Genomic DNA, 19,489 nt, shown 5'->3' on the forward strand with positions numbered 1-19,489 from the left:
CCTACTGTGGCTGGGCATCCTCGTTTTCTTGAACAAATACTCCATTAGTCTTGACTATGCCTCGATTTTACTTTTTGGGGCAGTTTCCGACTTTGTGGCCTTCTCCACCGCAATACAAGCATAAATTTTCCTCCATACGTCGCTTTTTTTCTTCTATAGTAAGAGATTTGATACGTACCGCATCAATTTGCATGTCTTCCACCTCTGAATGCGAATTCACACCGCTTGCCGACATAGTTGTAGCATGGCGAATTGTATGTTGTCTTGAGTGTTGGTCTTGGCGACGTTGGAATAGGCGATTATCGCACTTCACAGCTTGGCTAATGGCTTCATTGAGCGTTCGTGGATTAGGAAGAGTTAACAGCAAATCCTTCATATGATCTCTTAAACCCCAATAGAATTGACTCATCAACGCTTCTTCATCCCAATTGATGTCGCATACTAATTCCCTGAAATCCGAAGCATAGACTGATGTAGAACGCATCCCTTGTCGTAGCGACCGGATCTTTGTTGTAGCCCATCGAATCTTATCGTGTTCACCAAATGCTTCCGCAAATGCTTCCAAAAAGGTTTCGAAGTTGTTTAATATGGATGATCGTTTCTCAAACAAAGGAGCAAACCATGATAGAGCTTGTCCCGTAAGTAAGGTTCCAACAAGCCCAACACGTGACTCCTCCATTGGATATCGTTCGGGCTGTAAAACTGTTATCAACCTGATTTGATTGACGAATCCTCAAAACTTGGAACGTGTTACATCAAACTTATCTGGAAGGCTAACTCGAGGCTCCTTATGTTGTAGAACTAGTGGTTCTTGTCGAACTTGAAGTAAAGTTGTTTCTCCAAGTGTCGAAATTTGAGGCTGGTGTAGTTTAGATTGTGCTATCCCAGATACTCCATCATTATGAAGCCTTGCCACCACTCCTTCAATCTCTGCAGTTCTTTGTGATAACGTAGCGAGGGCATTCATAATAGCATCTAACTTAGACTCCGAACTTTCTGTCATACTAATGTCTTGACCTCCGGCCATTCTAAAAGAAGGACAAAAATGACCCTATAAGAGGCAATATTGGTTTATAGGAGGGTAATCCACAACCTATAAAATGCCTTAAGAATTTCAAGAAGAGGGGTAATCCACTCTCTCCAAGAAGAATAAGACTCCAATATTGTAACAGAAGAAGTATCAGTTTAGAGGAGGGTAATCCGCAACCTCTAAAAAATGCTAGTATACCTTCAAGTAAAGGGATAATCCACACTCTACTAAGAAAGAACTAGCTCTGATATCTCAAGTTAGTGTAGTCTTGACAAACTGTCACGGATACAAAATACAGACTTGAAATCTAACAAGAAGTTCAAGAAGAAGTGGCAGAACTAGATTAAACAGATGAGTACAAGAACAACACCAGAAAGGTGAGCTAGAACTCCAAGAGATGTGTTGTCGAGACTGAAGAACTCTTCAGCCTCGATCCCTATATATACTCCTACTTAGGAAGCTTCTCGAGCTACTTCTATTAACTAGGAAGCTTCTAGAAGGTTCCAGAGGCTTCCTTTCTAGAAGGTTCTAGAAATTTCTCGAGCTACTTCTATTAACTAGGAAGCTTCTAGAAAGTTCCAGGGGATTCCTTTCTAGAAGCTTCTAGAAAGTTCCAGGGGATTCTTTTCTAGAAGCTTCTAGAAACTTCTCTTCTAGAAGGTTCCAGAGACTTCCTTTTTAGAAGCTTCTAGAAACTTCTCTCTAAAAGGTTCTAGGGGCTTCTCTTCTAGAAGGTTCCAGAGGCTTGTTTTCTAGAAGGTTCTAAAAACTTCTCTCTAGAAAGTTCTAAGGAATATATCCCTAACAGGACAACCAAACCATGTAATAATATTTTCATACAAAAAGGTTGCTACTATACTTACACTATCAGTTTTCATAGCTACAGCTTCAGCCCATTTTGTTACGTAATCCGTTGCTACCAGTATATACTATTTTTGTCCAATGGCATTGCTAAAATTTCAGTAGGTTGATCCATTCTCTGACATGAGTCACAATGACAGACAAATTGGTGGGCATCTACAAATATTATTGGCCACCAATAACTAGCCTGTAAAGCTTTACGAGCCGTGCTGTCCCCCGCAAAATATCCACCACAACTGTCTAAGTGGCAACCTTCCAATATAGTACTCACTTCAGTTTGATAAATACAGTGTCGTAAAACTCCATCCTTGCCTTGTTTACATAAAGCTTCACCAATCATCATATAAAGTACACATTTTAATATTAAGCGTCGTTTAAGCTTTTCATTAAAATTGGGTAGGAAGGTTTGAAATATTAAGTATTGAATTATTTTACTATACTTTGGAATAATTACATCTACTGCAAACAATTCCGCATCAGATAGTGCATCGTTAATGGATTCATTATCCAATATATTGGATAACCGAGATAAATAGTCCGCATTGGAATGTGATTTTTCTAGTCTTATCTGAATAATAAAGTCAAATTCTTGTAAGAATAAAATCCATCATGCAATACGACCACTCAATTGAGGCTTATTAATCATATATTTTAAAGCATCATCGTCGACATGAAAAACAAATTTATAACCAAGAAGATAATGTCGAAACTTTTGTATGAAATAAATCATCCACAATGCTTCTCTTTCGGTTGTTGTATAGTTTCTTTCAGCAGCTACCAATTGACAACTTGCATAATAAATAGGGTGATGAAAACCCCGGTCATCTTTCTAGCTTAACACAGAACCAATGGCAACATTAGATGCATCTACATAAACTTGGAATGGTTTTTTTCAACAAGGTGCCACCAATATTGGTGCTGAAATCAATTTTTGTTTCAATGTTTCAAATGCAATTGTACATTCCTTTGTTCAAACTAGATTAGTCCCATCGGTTGGTGGTTTCTTCAAGATATTTGTCAAAACAAGGCATATAATTGCGAATAGATAGATAAATCACCAATAATAATTGACATGGTCGACAAATGCTTGAACACCTATAACAATGTCTAGTTGTTTTAATTCTATTATAATCTTTATTTTATCCAGATCTGTAGCAATGCCTGCCATCGAAACTATATGACCCAACAGTTTACCAGAAAGTACACCAAATTGATACTTTTCTAAATTTAAAGAAATTCTATATTTGGCACATTGATTCAAACATTGACCTAGACATTCTAAATGCCTGGCCCTTATACTAAATGTACAAAAATCATCTAGAAATATTTCCATTGAAATTTGTAGATAATCTTGGAATGCTTGCATCATTATTCTTTGAAATGTAGCTAGTGCATTACAAAGCCCAAACGGCATAACCTTATAAGCAAAGGTCTCTCAATCCATAGTAAAAGTAGTTTTTAACTAGTCTTCTTTTATAATTTTAACTTGATTATAACTAGAGAATCCATCAAGAAATAAATAACATTCATGTCCAGCGACAGCATCCAATATACTATCCGTGAATGGTAAAGGAAAATAATCCTTCTTGGTAGCCACATTTAATTTGTGGAAATCTTGACAGATACGAACTTTTCCATTCTTTTTCGGTACCATAACAATTGGTGAAATCCATTCACTAAAAGGAACTGGATAGATAAATCCAACTTCCAAGAGTTTATCCAATTCTTCTTTTACCATAAGTGAGTATTTTGGATTAAGTCGATATTGTCTTTGGCGTACTGGTATAGCGTTCTCTTCTAATATAATTCGATGCTCACAAACTTCAGCAGGAATTCCTTTCAAATCCGCATATGACTATGTGAAAGCAATTTTATGCATTAAAAAGTAATCCACCCAAATTTCTTTCTCCTTGTCTTTTATACCGATGTAAATCTGAATGATTTGAGAAGCCTCCTGTGTACCTAAATTAATTGGTTGACATCGTGGAATTTCAGGAATCTCTAGAATAATGTTTTGCTCAATTCCAAAATCTTTCATAAAATCCGACAAATTAAAACTTTCCAACTCCAATTCTATAGCACTAACGTGATTAACATCCTGTCTATTCATCCAATATGCAATCATATGATCAGAATCATCAATAACATCTAGAAGAACTAAGTACTCTCTTAGTCCCCTGCATTGGTATTTCATTCTAGTATACTCGACAACTTACCTTGTATCAGCATAAATTAGGTCAGGTGCACCAATTTCTTCTTTTGTAGACTCATCTTCACAATTCGATATGAATTCTGAACTGGCAAATTGAGTTTCTCTGTGACATTGGACAAGGTACATTTGAAGCACAATTTTATCATTACCTTTCCCAATTATCAATGTACCACAGCCCCAATCATTTCGAGCTTTAGCTTGATACAACCACGGTCGTCCCAATAAAATTCGGTATGACAATATAGAGCTTTGTAATCAAAAAACAATATAATTAATTTTATAGGTAATCTCCATAATTACTATATCAATACTTCATAAAATATCCATAGATTTAACTGGATTGGAATCAGCTATTCTCAAAACCACTATAATAGGCAATAAGTGATCCAAATCCAACTCCTCCATTGTAGCGGCATTCATAAGATTTACAGTAGATCCTCCATCTACTTGCACTCCCGATACTAACACTCCATCAATTGAGACATCAATCGTTGGTGCACCCGGATTGGAATTCAAACTTATTTCTTGGATTTCTTCATTTCAAGATTTGCAACAAATTAATGAGGAATTCAAGATAGTTCGGCATTCAGGTGCTACCTCCAATAGTTGCTTCATAGAGATCGTGGACAGTATGGTGCCCAAATCTTTTAGAATATCATATGGTTCTATATTAGTGATAATTCCCAATGTCCATTTCTTCTTCCCAGTCCTAGATACTGATGCACGTAAATTGGTTTTTTCTATATTGGAAATTGATAAAGCTATTGGAACTAAATTTGATGGAGCTTGTAAAATCGGTTCTTTCAACGGATAAGATTGTTCTCCCAATTGGGCTCAGATTGGTTCCTTGGAATTCAATGGTCGACCAAATATACTGACAGGATTAAATGGAGAGGATTTATCTACATCTAATATTAGATTTCCGCTCAAAATTTGTACTGAGTTACTTTGCCTGATAACAATCCATTATAATTTACAAGAATTGGTTCTTCCAATATTTGAATTGGTCCTTTATCTCTCTGCTGATTTCTTGTAAGGGCAGCATGGACTACTTCCACCTGACGAACTAGTGATTCCTGTGTCCCATTATTTTTTTCCTCTATAATTTATACAATCAATTGTATCTTTTAATCATGATTATTAGGGTTAAATGGAACATTGCATTGATAATGAAAATGACCCGATTGCTTGTAATTTCTACATACTCGAGCATATTCGTCTATAAATCTTGGATTAGGGCATTCATTGGCATAATGATCAATTTGTCGGCACTGGTAGCAACATAGTGGTTTTCAGCCCATACCATTAGGTATACTTGGAGTCTCCATTGGAATATATCTACTAGGTCGATTTCAGATAGTCATAGTAAATAATCTTGGCTGACCAGTTGCTACTGGTCGAGAATTGGAGTGCTCAATTGGTATAGTTTGGAGATTACCTCCTTGATTATTTCCACCGTTTTGCATATTTGTTCCATAAATTGGATTATAATTAGTATTTTAAAAATTTCCAAAGCCACGATTAGGTTGATTTGAGCGATTACTATTCCAACCACCTATATTTCGAGTCTATACTTGATTAACATTCCATTGATTTGATTGTATTAATGTCTGGTTATTGAATTGTTGTTGCTTTTGTAAATGCCAGCAGTTTTGGGTAGGGTGCTTTCATCCACAAAATGTATATTGAACACCCGTTTGTTTGGGTGATGGACATTCCGTATCAAAATGACCTTGTCCCTTACAATTATTATACCATACATTAGGTCTCGTATTAGAAGGCTTATGTCGTTTCTCCTTATCTTTAGCCAAATTCACAGCCAATTCTTCCATCTTCTTTGTTAGATTTAATAACAAGGCTTCATTTGGATCTTTAATAGTTGCATTTGTGAAAAATTCTGATTATTGATAGGTTGGCGATGTAAAATAAGGTGTCATTGTTATTAGCCCTATTTCTTGGAGTGGAGTAGCATTAATTGGTTTTGCAACATAACATTCTTCACATTAGAGACAGCCATTTGTGGATAATTATCCATTGACACATTTTCCTGTTATATTTGTTGGCTTCTTGAACTTGGAATCATCGTGGCTCCCACTGTTAATAATTGGTCATAATGACATTCTTCCCACACCTTTGTTCGTGCCAACAATGCCTCTACCGTAGCTGGTCGAGCCTCTTTTACAAACATTTTCAATTCTGATGGATGCAAACTGTTAATTAATATCGACAATATAAACGCATCTGGCATTTGATTATTTGGCCATTTACAAAGTATATCCATGACCCGGCCATAATAAGATTCTACTGATTCTCCTGCAAACATCCTGCTATTCATCAAACTTTCTGTAAGCCGATCTTCAAATCCAATTGGTCTAAAATGGATTAGAAAGGCATTCCTCAAGGCCTCCCAATTGGAAAATCTACCCACTGATTGCCAATTATATCATTCAAAAGTTGTATCTTTTAAAGTTGTTAGCAACCATCTCAACTAAATGTCTTCAGTTCTACCATTATTAGCTACGTAAGCTGTCAAGAATTGAGATATATGGTGATCAGTATTAGAGCTCGATCAACTACTAAAAGTAGGTAATGGTGCCTTACTTGTAGTGTGATCTCTTACTGCTTCCATTTGTACCGCAATTGTCAAAGACAAGAACTCGATGAAAAATCAATTCAGATAAGTGAGCCTTCACTCAAAGAAAGGTAACAAAATATAAATAAACAAGTATGTATATTGAAAGAGAAATTAGAATGGCTATTGCCAAAAGAAAACTAGAGACCCTTCAAACTAGATTGGAAGTAAGAAAAGAGTTGACAAGAGTGAAGAAGGCTTCACTCTTCTCTCTATATATACTATCTAACTAGGGGCTACGTGGCGACGTTCTATAGGACCTCCAATATGTGTTGACTTTGTAGGACACATGCCTTGACTTACAAGGCAAGTTTTTCTACATGTGGGCCACATAGTTAGCTTGGTCTTCAAACTAACAACATGTGTGGCACATGGCCAACTTGTTGACCACATTTTTAATCCAAAAAGTCAATTAAAGACACCTAAGAAGTCAAAGCAGTGTCTATAAAGCTTCTAGGAAGCTTCTATATCAAATACTATAAAATTAACTTACTTTTACATACTATTACTTACTTCTATCTATTTGTATATGTAATTATGAGTATGTCCGTGACAGCAATTGGTACTTCTGGCACTCCCGTGGCCATTGGTGCTATCATTGGTCTCCTTGCTATTTGAATTTGAATTTTTCTTCCTTTGGTTTTACTTAGACTTATAATTCTTTTTTGTCGTTCCCGTAGGAGATTTCTTATGCGTAATTGCTCCTGTCTTTCTTTTGCTTGTTGATTAAATCTTTGATAATCCTCCTCTTCATGATTATCACTCATAATCTTTTATTCTTCTTTACAAAATCAATACTGCCTTGAATTATAACTCACATATTTGTAACCCTAAAATTGGTTCTTTTCACGTTTTCATTCAACATATAATTCCATCTCCCATACAATCAATTTCTAACATTTCATATTGTTATCATTTCTTCAACAGCAACGCCAAAATGTTGTTCTCATTGTGTTCAAGCTTCAATATACCAAAGCAATTGAACTAATAGAGGTGACTTTGAACACAGGAAAAGATTGATTATATGAATTAGATCTGTTAGTATGACAATTGACTGTATTCTAGCTATCTGAAATCAATTATCAAACTACAAAATACCAAGGCTTACTACTTCCGTCTTAATTCAACACATAATCTATTCTACAAATATCAATTCAACAATACTTCCATATTCTTATCAGTTCATCTTCCACTTACTCTCTTTGTGATTTACATATATTCAATTACTGATCTTCAGCTTACTTATTATATTCAATTTTTCAATTCATCACACAAAATTCAATATCTTCACTTAACACAACACAATTTGATAATCTCAATTCTCAAGGTCACAAATTTTCTCCAAAACGGTCAGTCCAAAGTCATATTCCACAATATTCTAATCATAGTTTCAACAATACTTCTCTCAATCACAATTCTTCACAAGAAAATAATAAAAGCAAAGAAAATAAAGAGGTAGCACCAAGCTTATCCCGGCTTATGACTATCATAGTCTGGCCCTGATCTCTTTTTTCTCAACTTCTTTATCCTACCAAAAGATGGACCGTCGGCCACTAAATTCCAAAGGTTATGAACCTTTGAATTCTTAACCATTTGTTCCATTAACAACCTACTGTTATCAACTAAACTGCCTAATCATAAGTCTAATTCTCAAGGTTATCAATAACCAACTAGTAACTTACCACAAAATTTATTTACATATTCTACAGTAACCATAATTGATAAAGAAAGGTGTTTGTTGCATAGAAGAATACATCATATTATTATAAGCAAACTTTGCCAATGGCAAGAAGATTCTTTAATTATCTTATTGATAATTAATAGTACACCTTAAGTATTGCTCCAAAACTTAGTTTACACACTCTGTCTATCCATTAGTTTGAGGATGAAAGGACAAAAAAAGCTTTATGTCCACCTTTAGAATCTTTAAAAGAGTTTTTCAAAATCTTGATACAAATTGAATCCCCCTATTCGATATAATATCTTTTGATAATCTATGATATTGATAGATATTATCAAAAAAAAGCTTGGCAGTTTCTTCAACTGTGATAGATTTTATGCATGATACAAAATGTGTCATTTTGATAAAACGATCTACTATCACAAATATAGAATGACATGAATCTGAGATTCAAAGATTTATAATAAAATCCATAGAAATAGAAGACCATGGTTGTTCTGAAATAAGTAGTGGCTGAAGAAGTCTATAGGGTCGATGATGAGGAGTTTCTAATCTAAAAAAGTGTCATATGATTGAACAAAGTCTTTTACAGCCTTCTACATTTGCAGCCATCAAAAATCTCTAGATATTAGCTCCAAAGCCTTATTGTATTCAAAATGTCTTGCCATTAGAAAGTCATGACATGCTTGAAAAATATGTAAATGTATTTTTTTTTTTTGGCACATATAGGCATCATTCGAAATAAAGTAAGTTATTCTTAAATTTGAATTTAGAAGTATCACAAGACTTAGAAGAAGTATTCTTGATATTATAAATAAGAGGATTACAAGACATACTTGATTGAATTTGTTTAAAAAAAGTTGAATCAATAGTCAATATTGATTTTATTGTTTGAAGATGAAATTATTCTGGCTCCAATAAAATTGTCCTTTGTTGATCAAAAGCTACATTTCTTTCTTTAGATGTAAGATAAAAATATCTAGAAAGTACATTTGACACATCTTGTTGTTATTCTAGCTGATAAATAATATTGAACTCAAATCTTGATAAAGACATACAAGTTGACATGAAATACTCGAGGTTCTTATAATCCACATATACGATGAAGTGGATTGGAAGTGCTTTTTAGATAATGATGCCATTCTTAAAAAGAATCTACAATTGCAAGAAGCTCTTTATCATGGATCTCATAGTTAAACTTAGCTAGTGAAAATTTCCTTGAGTAAAAAGCTATTGGATGAAGTTTATCATCTATTCCCATTTGTGATAATACGGCACTCAAAGCAAAGTCTGATGCATCTGTTTCCATAAAAAAAATATTTTAGAAAAGTCAATGTGATATAAGTTTGGTACAAAAATAAAGGTTGTTTTTAAAGCTTCAAATACTACTTCCGCTTCTTGATTCTATTGAAGTTTGTCTTTACAAGTTAAACATGTAAGTGGAGCTACAACTTGAAAGAAGTCCTTGATGAAGATCCAATAGTAATTGGCAAATCTCAAAAAACATTTGACATCTCAAATTGTTCTTGAGATCTTCCAATCCGTAATAGTTAGAACTTTTTTAAGATCCATCATAAGTCTATTATTTGAAATCATATAATCTAAGAAGTCAACTTAAGTAGTATGGAATATACACTTTTCTATCTTGGCATAGAATCCAATATCTCTTAATTTTTGTAACACATAACGAATATGAACTTCATATTCTTTTGTATTCTTAGAATAGATTAAGATGTTGTGTAGATAACAAACAACAAAATCATCCAAAAAATCTCAAAAAATATCATTCATAAGATGTTGAAAAGTTGTTGGTGCAAGTCCAAAAGGTAAGACATTATATTTGAAATGTTCATATTTGGTTCAAAATGAGTAGTATAGAAATCCTTAGAGAAATAGAAAATTAGAATGTTAGTAGTGGAAATAGAGTCTTAATAAATCTTATTGAGTCCTTAATAATCAACATACATTTGTAATGATCTATCTTTTTTTTTCACAAATAGAATTGGGACTCCTACTAGAGATTTGGAATGGCATATGAAGTTCTTTGCTAGATTTTCTTTAATATACTCCTTGACTTTAGCCAATTCATTTTGTGGTAAATTGTAGATTGATCCAAATGACAGTTGTGCTCTTTCTTCAAGGTTAATTGAGCAATCATAGGGACAATATTTTGGAAGAATATCTGCATTCTTTTTCTCAAATACATCTTGAAATTCTTCATATTGGCTTAGAATGCCACTTGAAGTCTTTGTACCATTAGAAATGGATGTGGCATAAATGACATAAGGTGATCCTTCTTTTACAGTATGTAAGAAAGTTCTTGCACCTACAAACAAAGATTTAATTGTATTAGACTTGTGATTTTTTACTTAATTAATTACATTCTTAGTTATACTTTTAGAAAAGTCAACAGTATAAAAAATCCAATTTATTCAAGGGTTGTATTTTTTTACTATGATAAATCTAAAATGATTGAATTAGAAGGAGATCTAATAATATTGAATACTACAAACCTATTATGACCATTGGTTATTACTTCTAGAGGAAGGATTTTGTAAGTAACATCTCCAAAAGACAACAAACTACTATCTATAACTTCTACATGAACAAGTTTAGCTTTCTTTATTAAAGATATGTTAAATCTTTTAGCAAATTCTTCATTTAAGAAACATGTTGAGGCTTTTGAATCTAATAAGGCAGAGGCTTTGTAATGTTTAGGTTCTAAAATAATATTTAATGTAAAATAAAGAGAGGACTTTGATGAGAGAATAGAACCTCCATTAGATATTGTACAAGGTTCTAGCCGCACGGTCCTTATTGTAGCTGGACAAACTTATTTTTCAATATATTATCTTCTTTGACATTCATACTTTTAATTTTATAATTGCATCACTTCTTTGAACAATGTTGAACAGTGTGCTTGAATTCTCTATAATATAAGTATAAATCTTCTTGATGGCAACAAGTCTTTTTGCCTCAGTAAGAGGTTTGAAACATACCACATCAATTTGTATATTCTCTACTTCCAAATGTATGTGATGAAAAGGCGTTGATATTGCCATTGAATTATAATAATATTAAGACCTACTTCTCTAACTTTTATATCAAAATTCAAAAAGTCAATTATCACACTTCAGAGTAAAGTCATTAACTTGACTTAATATTTGAGGATCACGTAAGCTGAACATCAATTTATTTACCTCATATTATAATCCATAGAAAAATTAGGTAATAAGTACAACATTATCTAACTTGATATCAATTACAAATTGTCAAAATTGTGAAGCATATAATGTTACAAATCAATTGCCTTGTGAAAAATATAAATCTTGTTAGTTGCAATACAAGTTGCATCATGTTTTCCATACATGGATCGAAACTTTGCTAAAAAAGCCTTCAAATTATTTAATATTGGATCTTGTCATTCAAGAAAAGATCAAAACCACGATAATGTTGAATCTGAAAGAAATGTACCAATAAATCTAACTTATGATCCTATAGTTGGATAACTTTGGAGTTGAAGTTCAATCACAAGTTGTATTTGATTGATAAATCTTCAAAACTTGGATCTTATGCCATCAAACTTTTCAGGTTGAACAACTCTTGGTTCTTTAATACCGGAAGGATGTTCTATTGTAAGAGAAGGGACATGATTGGATGTAGATATTGAAGAAGCTCCAATCATATCTTCACTTCTTGCCATTCTTGTTGCTCCTTGTGGTAGTAAATTGAGTTGATGCATCACAAGCATTAACTCCCTCAATTACTCTTGTATTTGTGCCATTACACTCTTTATTTCAATAAACTCTGTCATAATAATACTTAGAAAATAAATGTCTAATATTGCTGAAGACAAGCAAAAGAAGGGACTTGAGAACAAAGAAGATATTAAGAATAATATTACTTTAGAAGATGGTTATCCGCAACTTCTAATACACTTATATTTTATCAAAAAAAAGAGGTAATCCACTCTTAATCAAGAAAAGACAAAATGCTAATATTATAAGTATAGTCTTGTTAATTTATCAAGGATATGAACTAGAAGAAGATGCATAAACTTGGAAAATCTGTATCAAAAGAAAAGTGACAAAATAGCAATAAAATAGTATATATATTAAAAAGAAACTGAAATGGCTATTGTCAAAAGACAGGAAACTATAGACTCTAGAATCTAGATTAGAAGTAAGAAAGGAGTTGACAAGAGTGAAGAAGGCTTCATTCTTACTTTCATATATACTATTTAACTAGGAGCTATATGACTATGTTCTATAAGACTTCTAATATGTGTTGACTTTGCAAGACATATGCTTTAACTTATGAGGTAAGTTTTCTATGTGTGGGCCACATAGTTAACTTGTTCTTCAAACTACCAATATGTGTGGGACATGGCCAACTTGTTGACCATATTTCTAATCTAAAAAATCAATTATTGACACCTATAAAATCAAAGCAGCATCTCTGAAGCTTTTAGAAAGCTTTTATAAAAGATATTATGGAAAAAACCTTTTTTTACTTACTTTTATCTAGTCATATAAGTAATTATTGGTTTACATGTGTATGTCTGTGACAACCAATCCCTCATATTCTTCTCTCCATGTTCTCAAATCTCATCTCAATCCTCCTCATTCTCCCTTCTTCTCCACAATAAGGTAGATCAATTTAATAAATGGGTGGTTCATTTTAACATTTAACACTTTCTCTCTCTCTCTCTCTCTCTCTCTCTATATATATATATATTCACACACTAAATAATCTTCTTGTGCTTTTGTGCTTCTTAGATGAATTAATTTTTACTCAACCCTACCTATTTTGAATTATACATAATATTAATTTTATAAACTGGACAATGAATCAGAAAAATCACGTGTCACATCATAGAACCCTGTCAAATGTTTTACCTCCCACTCAACGGATGTGTCCTACGTGGCACGCAGGTCTTGTCCAGCGCGGCGACGAAGCGAGCTCTGACGTGGCATGCGATCGAGCGGGTGGGACGGGTCGATATCAATCGGATACCAATCCAATCCAACCGTCCCGGGATCACGCCAGCAGAGGAGAGCAGGGGAGGCTTTCTTGCAATGGCCCCGCCTCTGATCCCCTTGTTGCACTATCCTCTAATTCTCAAATGTGCTCTCGCCGAGCCACAATTGCGTGCAAGTTCATGGCCACCGCGATGAGAGAGCGAGAGAGAGAGAGAGATTGTAGTAGCAGAATATGACCTCTTGGCGAAGCTGGGATGCATTGAGCTTGAGTGAACACAGGTAAGAAGAATGCGGGGCGGCAATCTCTCTGGCAGTGAAGGTGAGGAAGATAAGATTGCTCGCTCGATAGGAGTTGTGCGTGGAAGAGGAGTAGCTGCGCTGGTTTCATCAATTGCGGTGTGAATGGCTTCCTTCCTGTGTAGGAAAAACGTAGAGTGAGAGAGAGAGGGAGAGAGAGGAACGGGAAGTCGAGGGGAATTCGTTCTCGGGATTTGTAGGTAGGAAGGAAGGCATTTAAAGCTTTCAAGAGATTGTGTGCGAGCGGATGAACACGGGCGTGCTCGTAGGAATCTTTGGTGCAGTCGGAAGAGGAATTGAGACATCAGGGAACAATGGCTTGTGCAAGCGTTACAGGTCACCTTCTGGAGTCGGGCTTGGTGGTGCCTGTGTGCAGGACTCGGAAGCCTTCTTCCTTCTCTCCTCCTAAACCGAGTGAGCTCTCCTTCACCTTCCTCATTCCTTAATTTATGAAAGGGTTTCTGTAGCCTTATTTTGCTAATTTTTGCTTTGAAATTCTGTCTTGATTGGTAAGGCTTGACAACTCTTATTGCTACTACAGCAGGTTTTGGTTTCCACGTTTTGATATTATAGGTTACGAGGGTTGTGAGATTATGGCTTTGTTAATCGTAGGATCCCAATGCGGGATGTAAGGGAAAGGTTTAAGTATGTAGTTTATTTCTACTGTCTGGGCTGCCCAATGGCTCTCCAGCATTAGTTGTAAACCAACCATATATCCTCGAATGCTTGTCGTATAGTACATAGCAGGCCATGATCCTGCATAGTTTTCTGGAGTAGTGCCCAGAGAATTGTACAAGAAAGTACTAGCTGTGGCCATGAAAGGTCTCGTTCTACACAGGGTTACAGTGGCCATGAAAGCTTTTAATTTGTGGTATGGACGATTAATATGGGAAGTCCTATGATCCTCACAATTGCACCATTCACCTCTTGCATTCTGATTCAATCCAAGGAACGTTGATCTCGTGCAAGGAATTGGATTTGAGTCAACTATAGGGACCTATACATGCCAATGTCTTGTCATTTAAAAATCCGTCACGACCTGTTTCAATATTTCAAAATCTTCCTTCTATACAGTTTTTCCTCTAATATCGTTTAGAGAGAAAGATATACTGTCTCTGTGCAATTCATCACCTGAACAATGGCCACAGTCGCTAGCACGAGAAGTAAGGAGGCTAATTAGAAGGGTGTTTCTTCGAATGCTTGTATTTCGTTACAAATATCTTTCCGCTAGGTTCTAGAAAGGTACCGACCTTGCTTCTTTGAGTTAGGATTTTCGTATTTTCAAGGCCTCATGTAGCACTGAACGATAACTCATGAGTATCCTTTTTCTCATGTGCAGCTTTGAGGGTTTTAAGTTGAGTGGCAACCTAAATTGCTTTCACAGTGTTCTTCCGTTGATAATGTGAACTGTTTTGCAGAATTTTTTACTGTTCGACGATCTCTTGCGATCAGAGCGATGTCAGGAAGTCCAGCAGTTTCCCTCAAGGAGAAGGAAGGTACTCCGAAAGGAAGTATGGGCTCCCTCATCAGTACTGATCCTCCGAAGGGGACCCGAGATTTTCCACCCGAGGACATGCGCCTGCGTACATGGCTGTTCAACAATTTCAGAGAGGTTTATTTATTATATCTTTAATCCCCTTGCTTTTGGCATGAATCCTAGCACATATTATGATTCGTTACTTTTGCGGCCATATTACTGGGATGGAATACATGACTGCTGGTGAGTTATCCGGTAGCGCTCGTGGCTTATGGTATTTATTTTTGCGGAATTCATTTTACTTCACCAAGTTTCTAAGCTTACAAAGCGTGTCTTCTTGTTCATTTTGGTGGTGCAGGTGTCTAGGTTATTTTCTTTTGAGGAAGTCGACTTCCCATTAGTAGAGTCTGAAGAACTTTATACCCGCAAAGCTGGTGAAGAGATTGTTGGGCAGGTACGGAATCCCTGATCCAGTGCGAGAATAATGTATTTTAATAAGTGAATTTTTGCCAAAATTTGTGCACCTATAATGTAAATTACATCTATGTTAAGTTTCCCTCCGTATACGTGGGATGCGTAGTGGGTATGGATCAAAAGAAATGGTAAATCTACTTATGCGAGTGCTGATATTTAGAACTGTATCGATGCAGCTCTATAATTTTGAGGACAAAGGTGGGAGAAAGGTGGCGCTACGGCCTGAACTCACACCCTCTTTGGCCCGCCTTGTATTGCAGAAAGGGTCAGTTCTCTCTGCTCTAATCTTCATTCTCAGTTTACCTTTACTGTGGCGAAATTTCTTCTTTGTATCATTGGAGCCTGTTCAGTTATGTAAATTTGCAGGACCAACTATTCCTGAAAAATTCTAGTTTTCCCCTATCTTCGCAGGAGAGCACAATCGTACCCTTTGAAGTGGTTTGCTATCGGCCAGTGCTGGCGGTATGAGCGTATGACCCGCGGACGTCGCAGGGAGCACTATCAATGGAATATGGACATCATTGGTGTTCCTGGAGTTGAGGCAAGCAACGCGTACTTAAGTAAATGATTATTTTGGAACTAGAATGATTCGTGTCTATTATACTTGTATGACTATTGTCTTCTGTGCTGTTGCTTGCATAATTTTTGGCAGTCTAAATATTGAATCAACCTTATATCAAGGATCAAAGAGAAAAGCGTGGATTTGGGCAGTGATCACAAGGTTCACCGCCTGGACTTAAGAGCATGGATGCACATTGGTGATCTTAGATACTGCTACTGTGATGCCTAATTAATAATATTGGAGCAAAAAAATGCAGTTGAGTATTGAGTATGATTTTCCAACTTCTGTTGTTTTTACTTTTGCAGGCTGAAGCTGAGCTCTTGTCAGCTATTGTGACATTTTTCACAAAATTGGGCATCACGTCTAATGATGTTGGGATCAAAGTTTCGAATAGAAAGGTTTGTGATCCTTTACTTTATCGTACAATTTCGTCAAAGCATTCTTGAGTCCTTTACTTATTGTCGTCCCATATTAATGCAATTCTTGAGAAGAGGGTTAGGGTATAACTTAACAAAAGCATAGCTCGGACGCGATACAGGTGCTTCAAGCAGTACTGGAGAAGTTCAACATCCCGGTTGATTCCTTTCCGGCCGTGTGTGTGATTGTTGATAAGGTACATTACACATCTTGCTTCTGGAAATAGGGGGTTTTGCTAGTGACTTGTACAATGTAAGTTTGTACGTGACTTGATACGGTTTACCACTTGTTGTAAGTGTGATAGATATTGGTCATTGTTTACCAGATTTTTTGATCCTCGTGTCAGTTCTGTTCTGGTTAGCGATGCTGCACACATGCTGCTTTCATGGAATGGTACAGGAGCAAAGATTGCACTGGATTCTTTCTTGCCATTTATATGTGTCTTTTCACCATCCATGTCGATGTATGTGTCAGTTGGAGAAACTTCCAAGAGAGGAAATCGAGGGTGAGCTGGATAAAGCTGGTGTCCCTAGTAATGCCGTTGAGGGAATCTTGAAAGCACTTAGTCTTAAATCGTTTGATGATCTCGAAGGTAGTGATTTTCATGTGATTTCGGTGTGAACGCTTTTGTGGTGCATAAATCTGATCAAGTTAATTTGCTAATCATATACGGTTGCGCTATCCCCAGCAGTTACCCAAGCGACTCTACAGAGATCACAATGAACTTTGTCTTGCTTCTGTTTCGTTCTTATAAACAATTTTGTATCCTTCAATTTTCACTCGCCATAGTTAGTCTTTCTTTAGCTGAAGAGTCGTGCGATGAGCATTTGGAATTTTGATTTTTAATTGACATATAAGTTTGTGGTTTGCAGCTCTGATAGGGGCACAGAGTGGTGCAGTGGCAGAGTTGAAGCAACTCTTTGCCTTAGCAGAAGGTTATGGTATTCAGGATTGGCTTCATTTTGATGCCTCAGTGGTGAGAGGCTTAGCGTACTACACCGGGACCGTATTTGAGGTGAGGTTCCTCTGACATAATTTGCCGGTCATCTCTTTTACACCTTTTTGGTCATCCTCTGGAAGTGGCTAAAGATTTTGAAGGCAACTATAACTTCCACTCAGTAATTAGCAACAGTAAATGGATGTATTGGAAGCAATTATGATATCGTATGCATCGACTTCCTGTGGTAGATCATGTCTTCGTATGTTTTCTGTTAGTCTCTCTGTAGGTGTTGATTTTTTTGTTTTAGTTCTGGTGTTCGCTGTGTTGCAGGGTTTTGACAAGGACAAAAAGTTGAGAGCTATATGTGGAGGCGGTCGTTATGACAGGTTACTTTCCACCTATGGAGGCCAAGACACACCTGCTTGTGGATTTGGTTTTGGAGACGCTGTTATTGTCGAGGTCAGTAAGTTATTCCATGAATTATGATTTTTAAAGTACGTTTCGAAGAGGAATTTGACCTCTAGCTTGAAATTGAACTTGGTGGACATGGTTTTTGGATAGCGTCTATACAAATGAAGTTGAAACTGTTTTCAAAATCCCAGAACTTGGTTTAAAAGAATGGAAGCTCGAAAATTAGTTGTAAACAAATGGAAAAAGCTTTAGCACAGGGAATTTGGGTACTTCGATAAGAACTTCTAGCTGCACGAAGATATTTAGATGCTTTAATTTTTTTAAATTTATTATTATCATTATTATTATTTTTTATGATGCATATTTCGCCTCTTTAGTAAAATTTCTGATAAGGTGTTCCACTAGGATTAACGGGTTAACTTTAAAATGATGGTTGTATTGGTGATATCATACAGCTTCTGAAAGAGAAGAAATTGCTGCCTGTTCTCCCCCATGTGGTGGATGACGTTGTGATGGCTTTGGAAGATTCATTAAGAGTACCTGCAGCAGGAGTTGCTGCTCGCTTGCGCAGTAAAGGTCGGGTTGTTGAACTTGTCATTGAGAAGGGCAAGAAAATGAAATGGTAAGCTTTTGTAGTTGCCCCACAAGCCATCATAATAAATCTAGTAAAACTGCAAAACAGCGCCTAGTGGTGTTTCATTAAACCAGATCTACGCATATGTCAGGTTTGTTAGTTTTGCCTTCATTATTGTACGGGCAGTTTACAGTCAATGATATGAAAGTACTGTGACATACTCAAATCGTGGTCAACGCCTGAATGGATAGACATTACTATCTTTCCTCATCTAGTGTTGTCTTCGAAAGATCAAATAGGCTGGTTACGATGGTGGCATGGAGCTTATAACTCTGCTTTATCAGTTTGAGAATAATACGGTGGTGTGCCTTTCAGGGTGTTTAAACATTGTGACACGCTGAAAGCTAAGCGTTTGGTGCTTCTTGGTTCAACCGAGTGGGACCAAGGGAAAGTAAATGTGAAGGATTTGGATGCGCGAGAACAGACATTGAAGACAGTGGATGAGCTCATCGAAAGTACATAGGTGCCTTTGAGGTATTCCTTGTTCACCGGCAGAAGTTATGTACGCTATCAAATAGCTAATACACATTCTTTGAGAGGCTCGTCCTTTAGTTTATACCTTCTAAGTATTACAGTATTTGGTCTAGATATCTCACACAAGACTACCATTTTTACATTATCAAACACATGGGAAGTAGTAATTACTGCCCCTTGTGATGATTTTCTGTTCCTGTAGCACACAATGCAGTTGCAGTTCTCAGTAATTCAACGCTTGCGGCACTTTTTGTTTGATAATCAGAGCGGGGCTGGGCTGTAATCCCCTTCAAAAATACATATTGGAGCAACGACAGCGTGTCTCAGTAGTATCTAGAGAAATTTGAGAACATTTCAACCAGTGCATTTTTAGGTGTTCAAGGATTTCTTGCACAATATGACCAC

At 36.0% G+C, this 19,489-nt stretch overlaps 1 protein-coding gene across 1 annotated transcript; it reads left to right on the top strand.

Moving 5' to 3' along the window:
• Positions 1-13,497: 13,497 nt before the first annotated feature.
• On the top strand, positions 13,498-19,382 carry LOC112284119 (histidine--tRNA ligase, chloroplastic/mitochondrial). The gene is made up of 12 exons (XM_024523700.3): positions 13,498-14,109; positions 15,114-15,307; positions 15,531-15,626; positions 15,823-15,911; positions 16,058-16,187; positions 16,514-16,606; positions 16,747-16,821; positions 17,100-17,217; positions 17,498-17,640; positions 17,896-18,024; positions 18,432-18,598; positions 18,926-19,382. Exons 1-12 carry the CDS (start codon positions 14,010-14,012, stop codon positions 19,071-19,073), a joined length of 1,482 nt encoding a protein of 493 aa, XP_024379468.1. The 5' UTR covers positions 13,498-14,009; the 3' UTR covers positions 19,074-19,382.
• The last annotated feature ends 107 nt before the right edge of the window (positions 19,383-19,489 follow it).

This window comes from Physcomitrium patens, chromosome 1 (assembly GCF_059467195.1).
Source record: "Physcomitrium patens ecotype Gransden chromosome 1, ASM5946719v1, whole genome shotgun sequence".
Taxonomy (NCBI): domain Eukaryota; kingdom Viridiplantae; phylum Streptophyta; class Bryopsida; order Funariales; family Funariaceae; genus Physcomitrium; species Physcomitrium patens.

Excerpts from the sequence above, each read along its gene's own strand:
- LOC112284119 (XM_024523700.3), top strand. The coding sequence starts at position 14,010 with ATGGCTTGTGCAAGCGTTACAGGTCACCTTCTGGAGTCGGGCTTGGTG. Across the intron at positions 14,110-15,113 it reads CTTCTCTCCTCCTAAACCGA|AATTTTTTACTGTTCGACGA; the intron begins GTGAGCTCTCCT and ends ACTGTTTTGCAG. Across the intron at positions 16,607-16,746 it reads TCAAAGTTTCGAATAGAAAG|GTGCTTCAAGCAGTACTGGA; the intron begins GTTTGTGATCCT and ends GACGCGATACAG.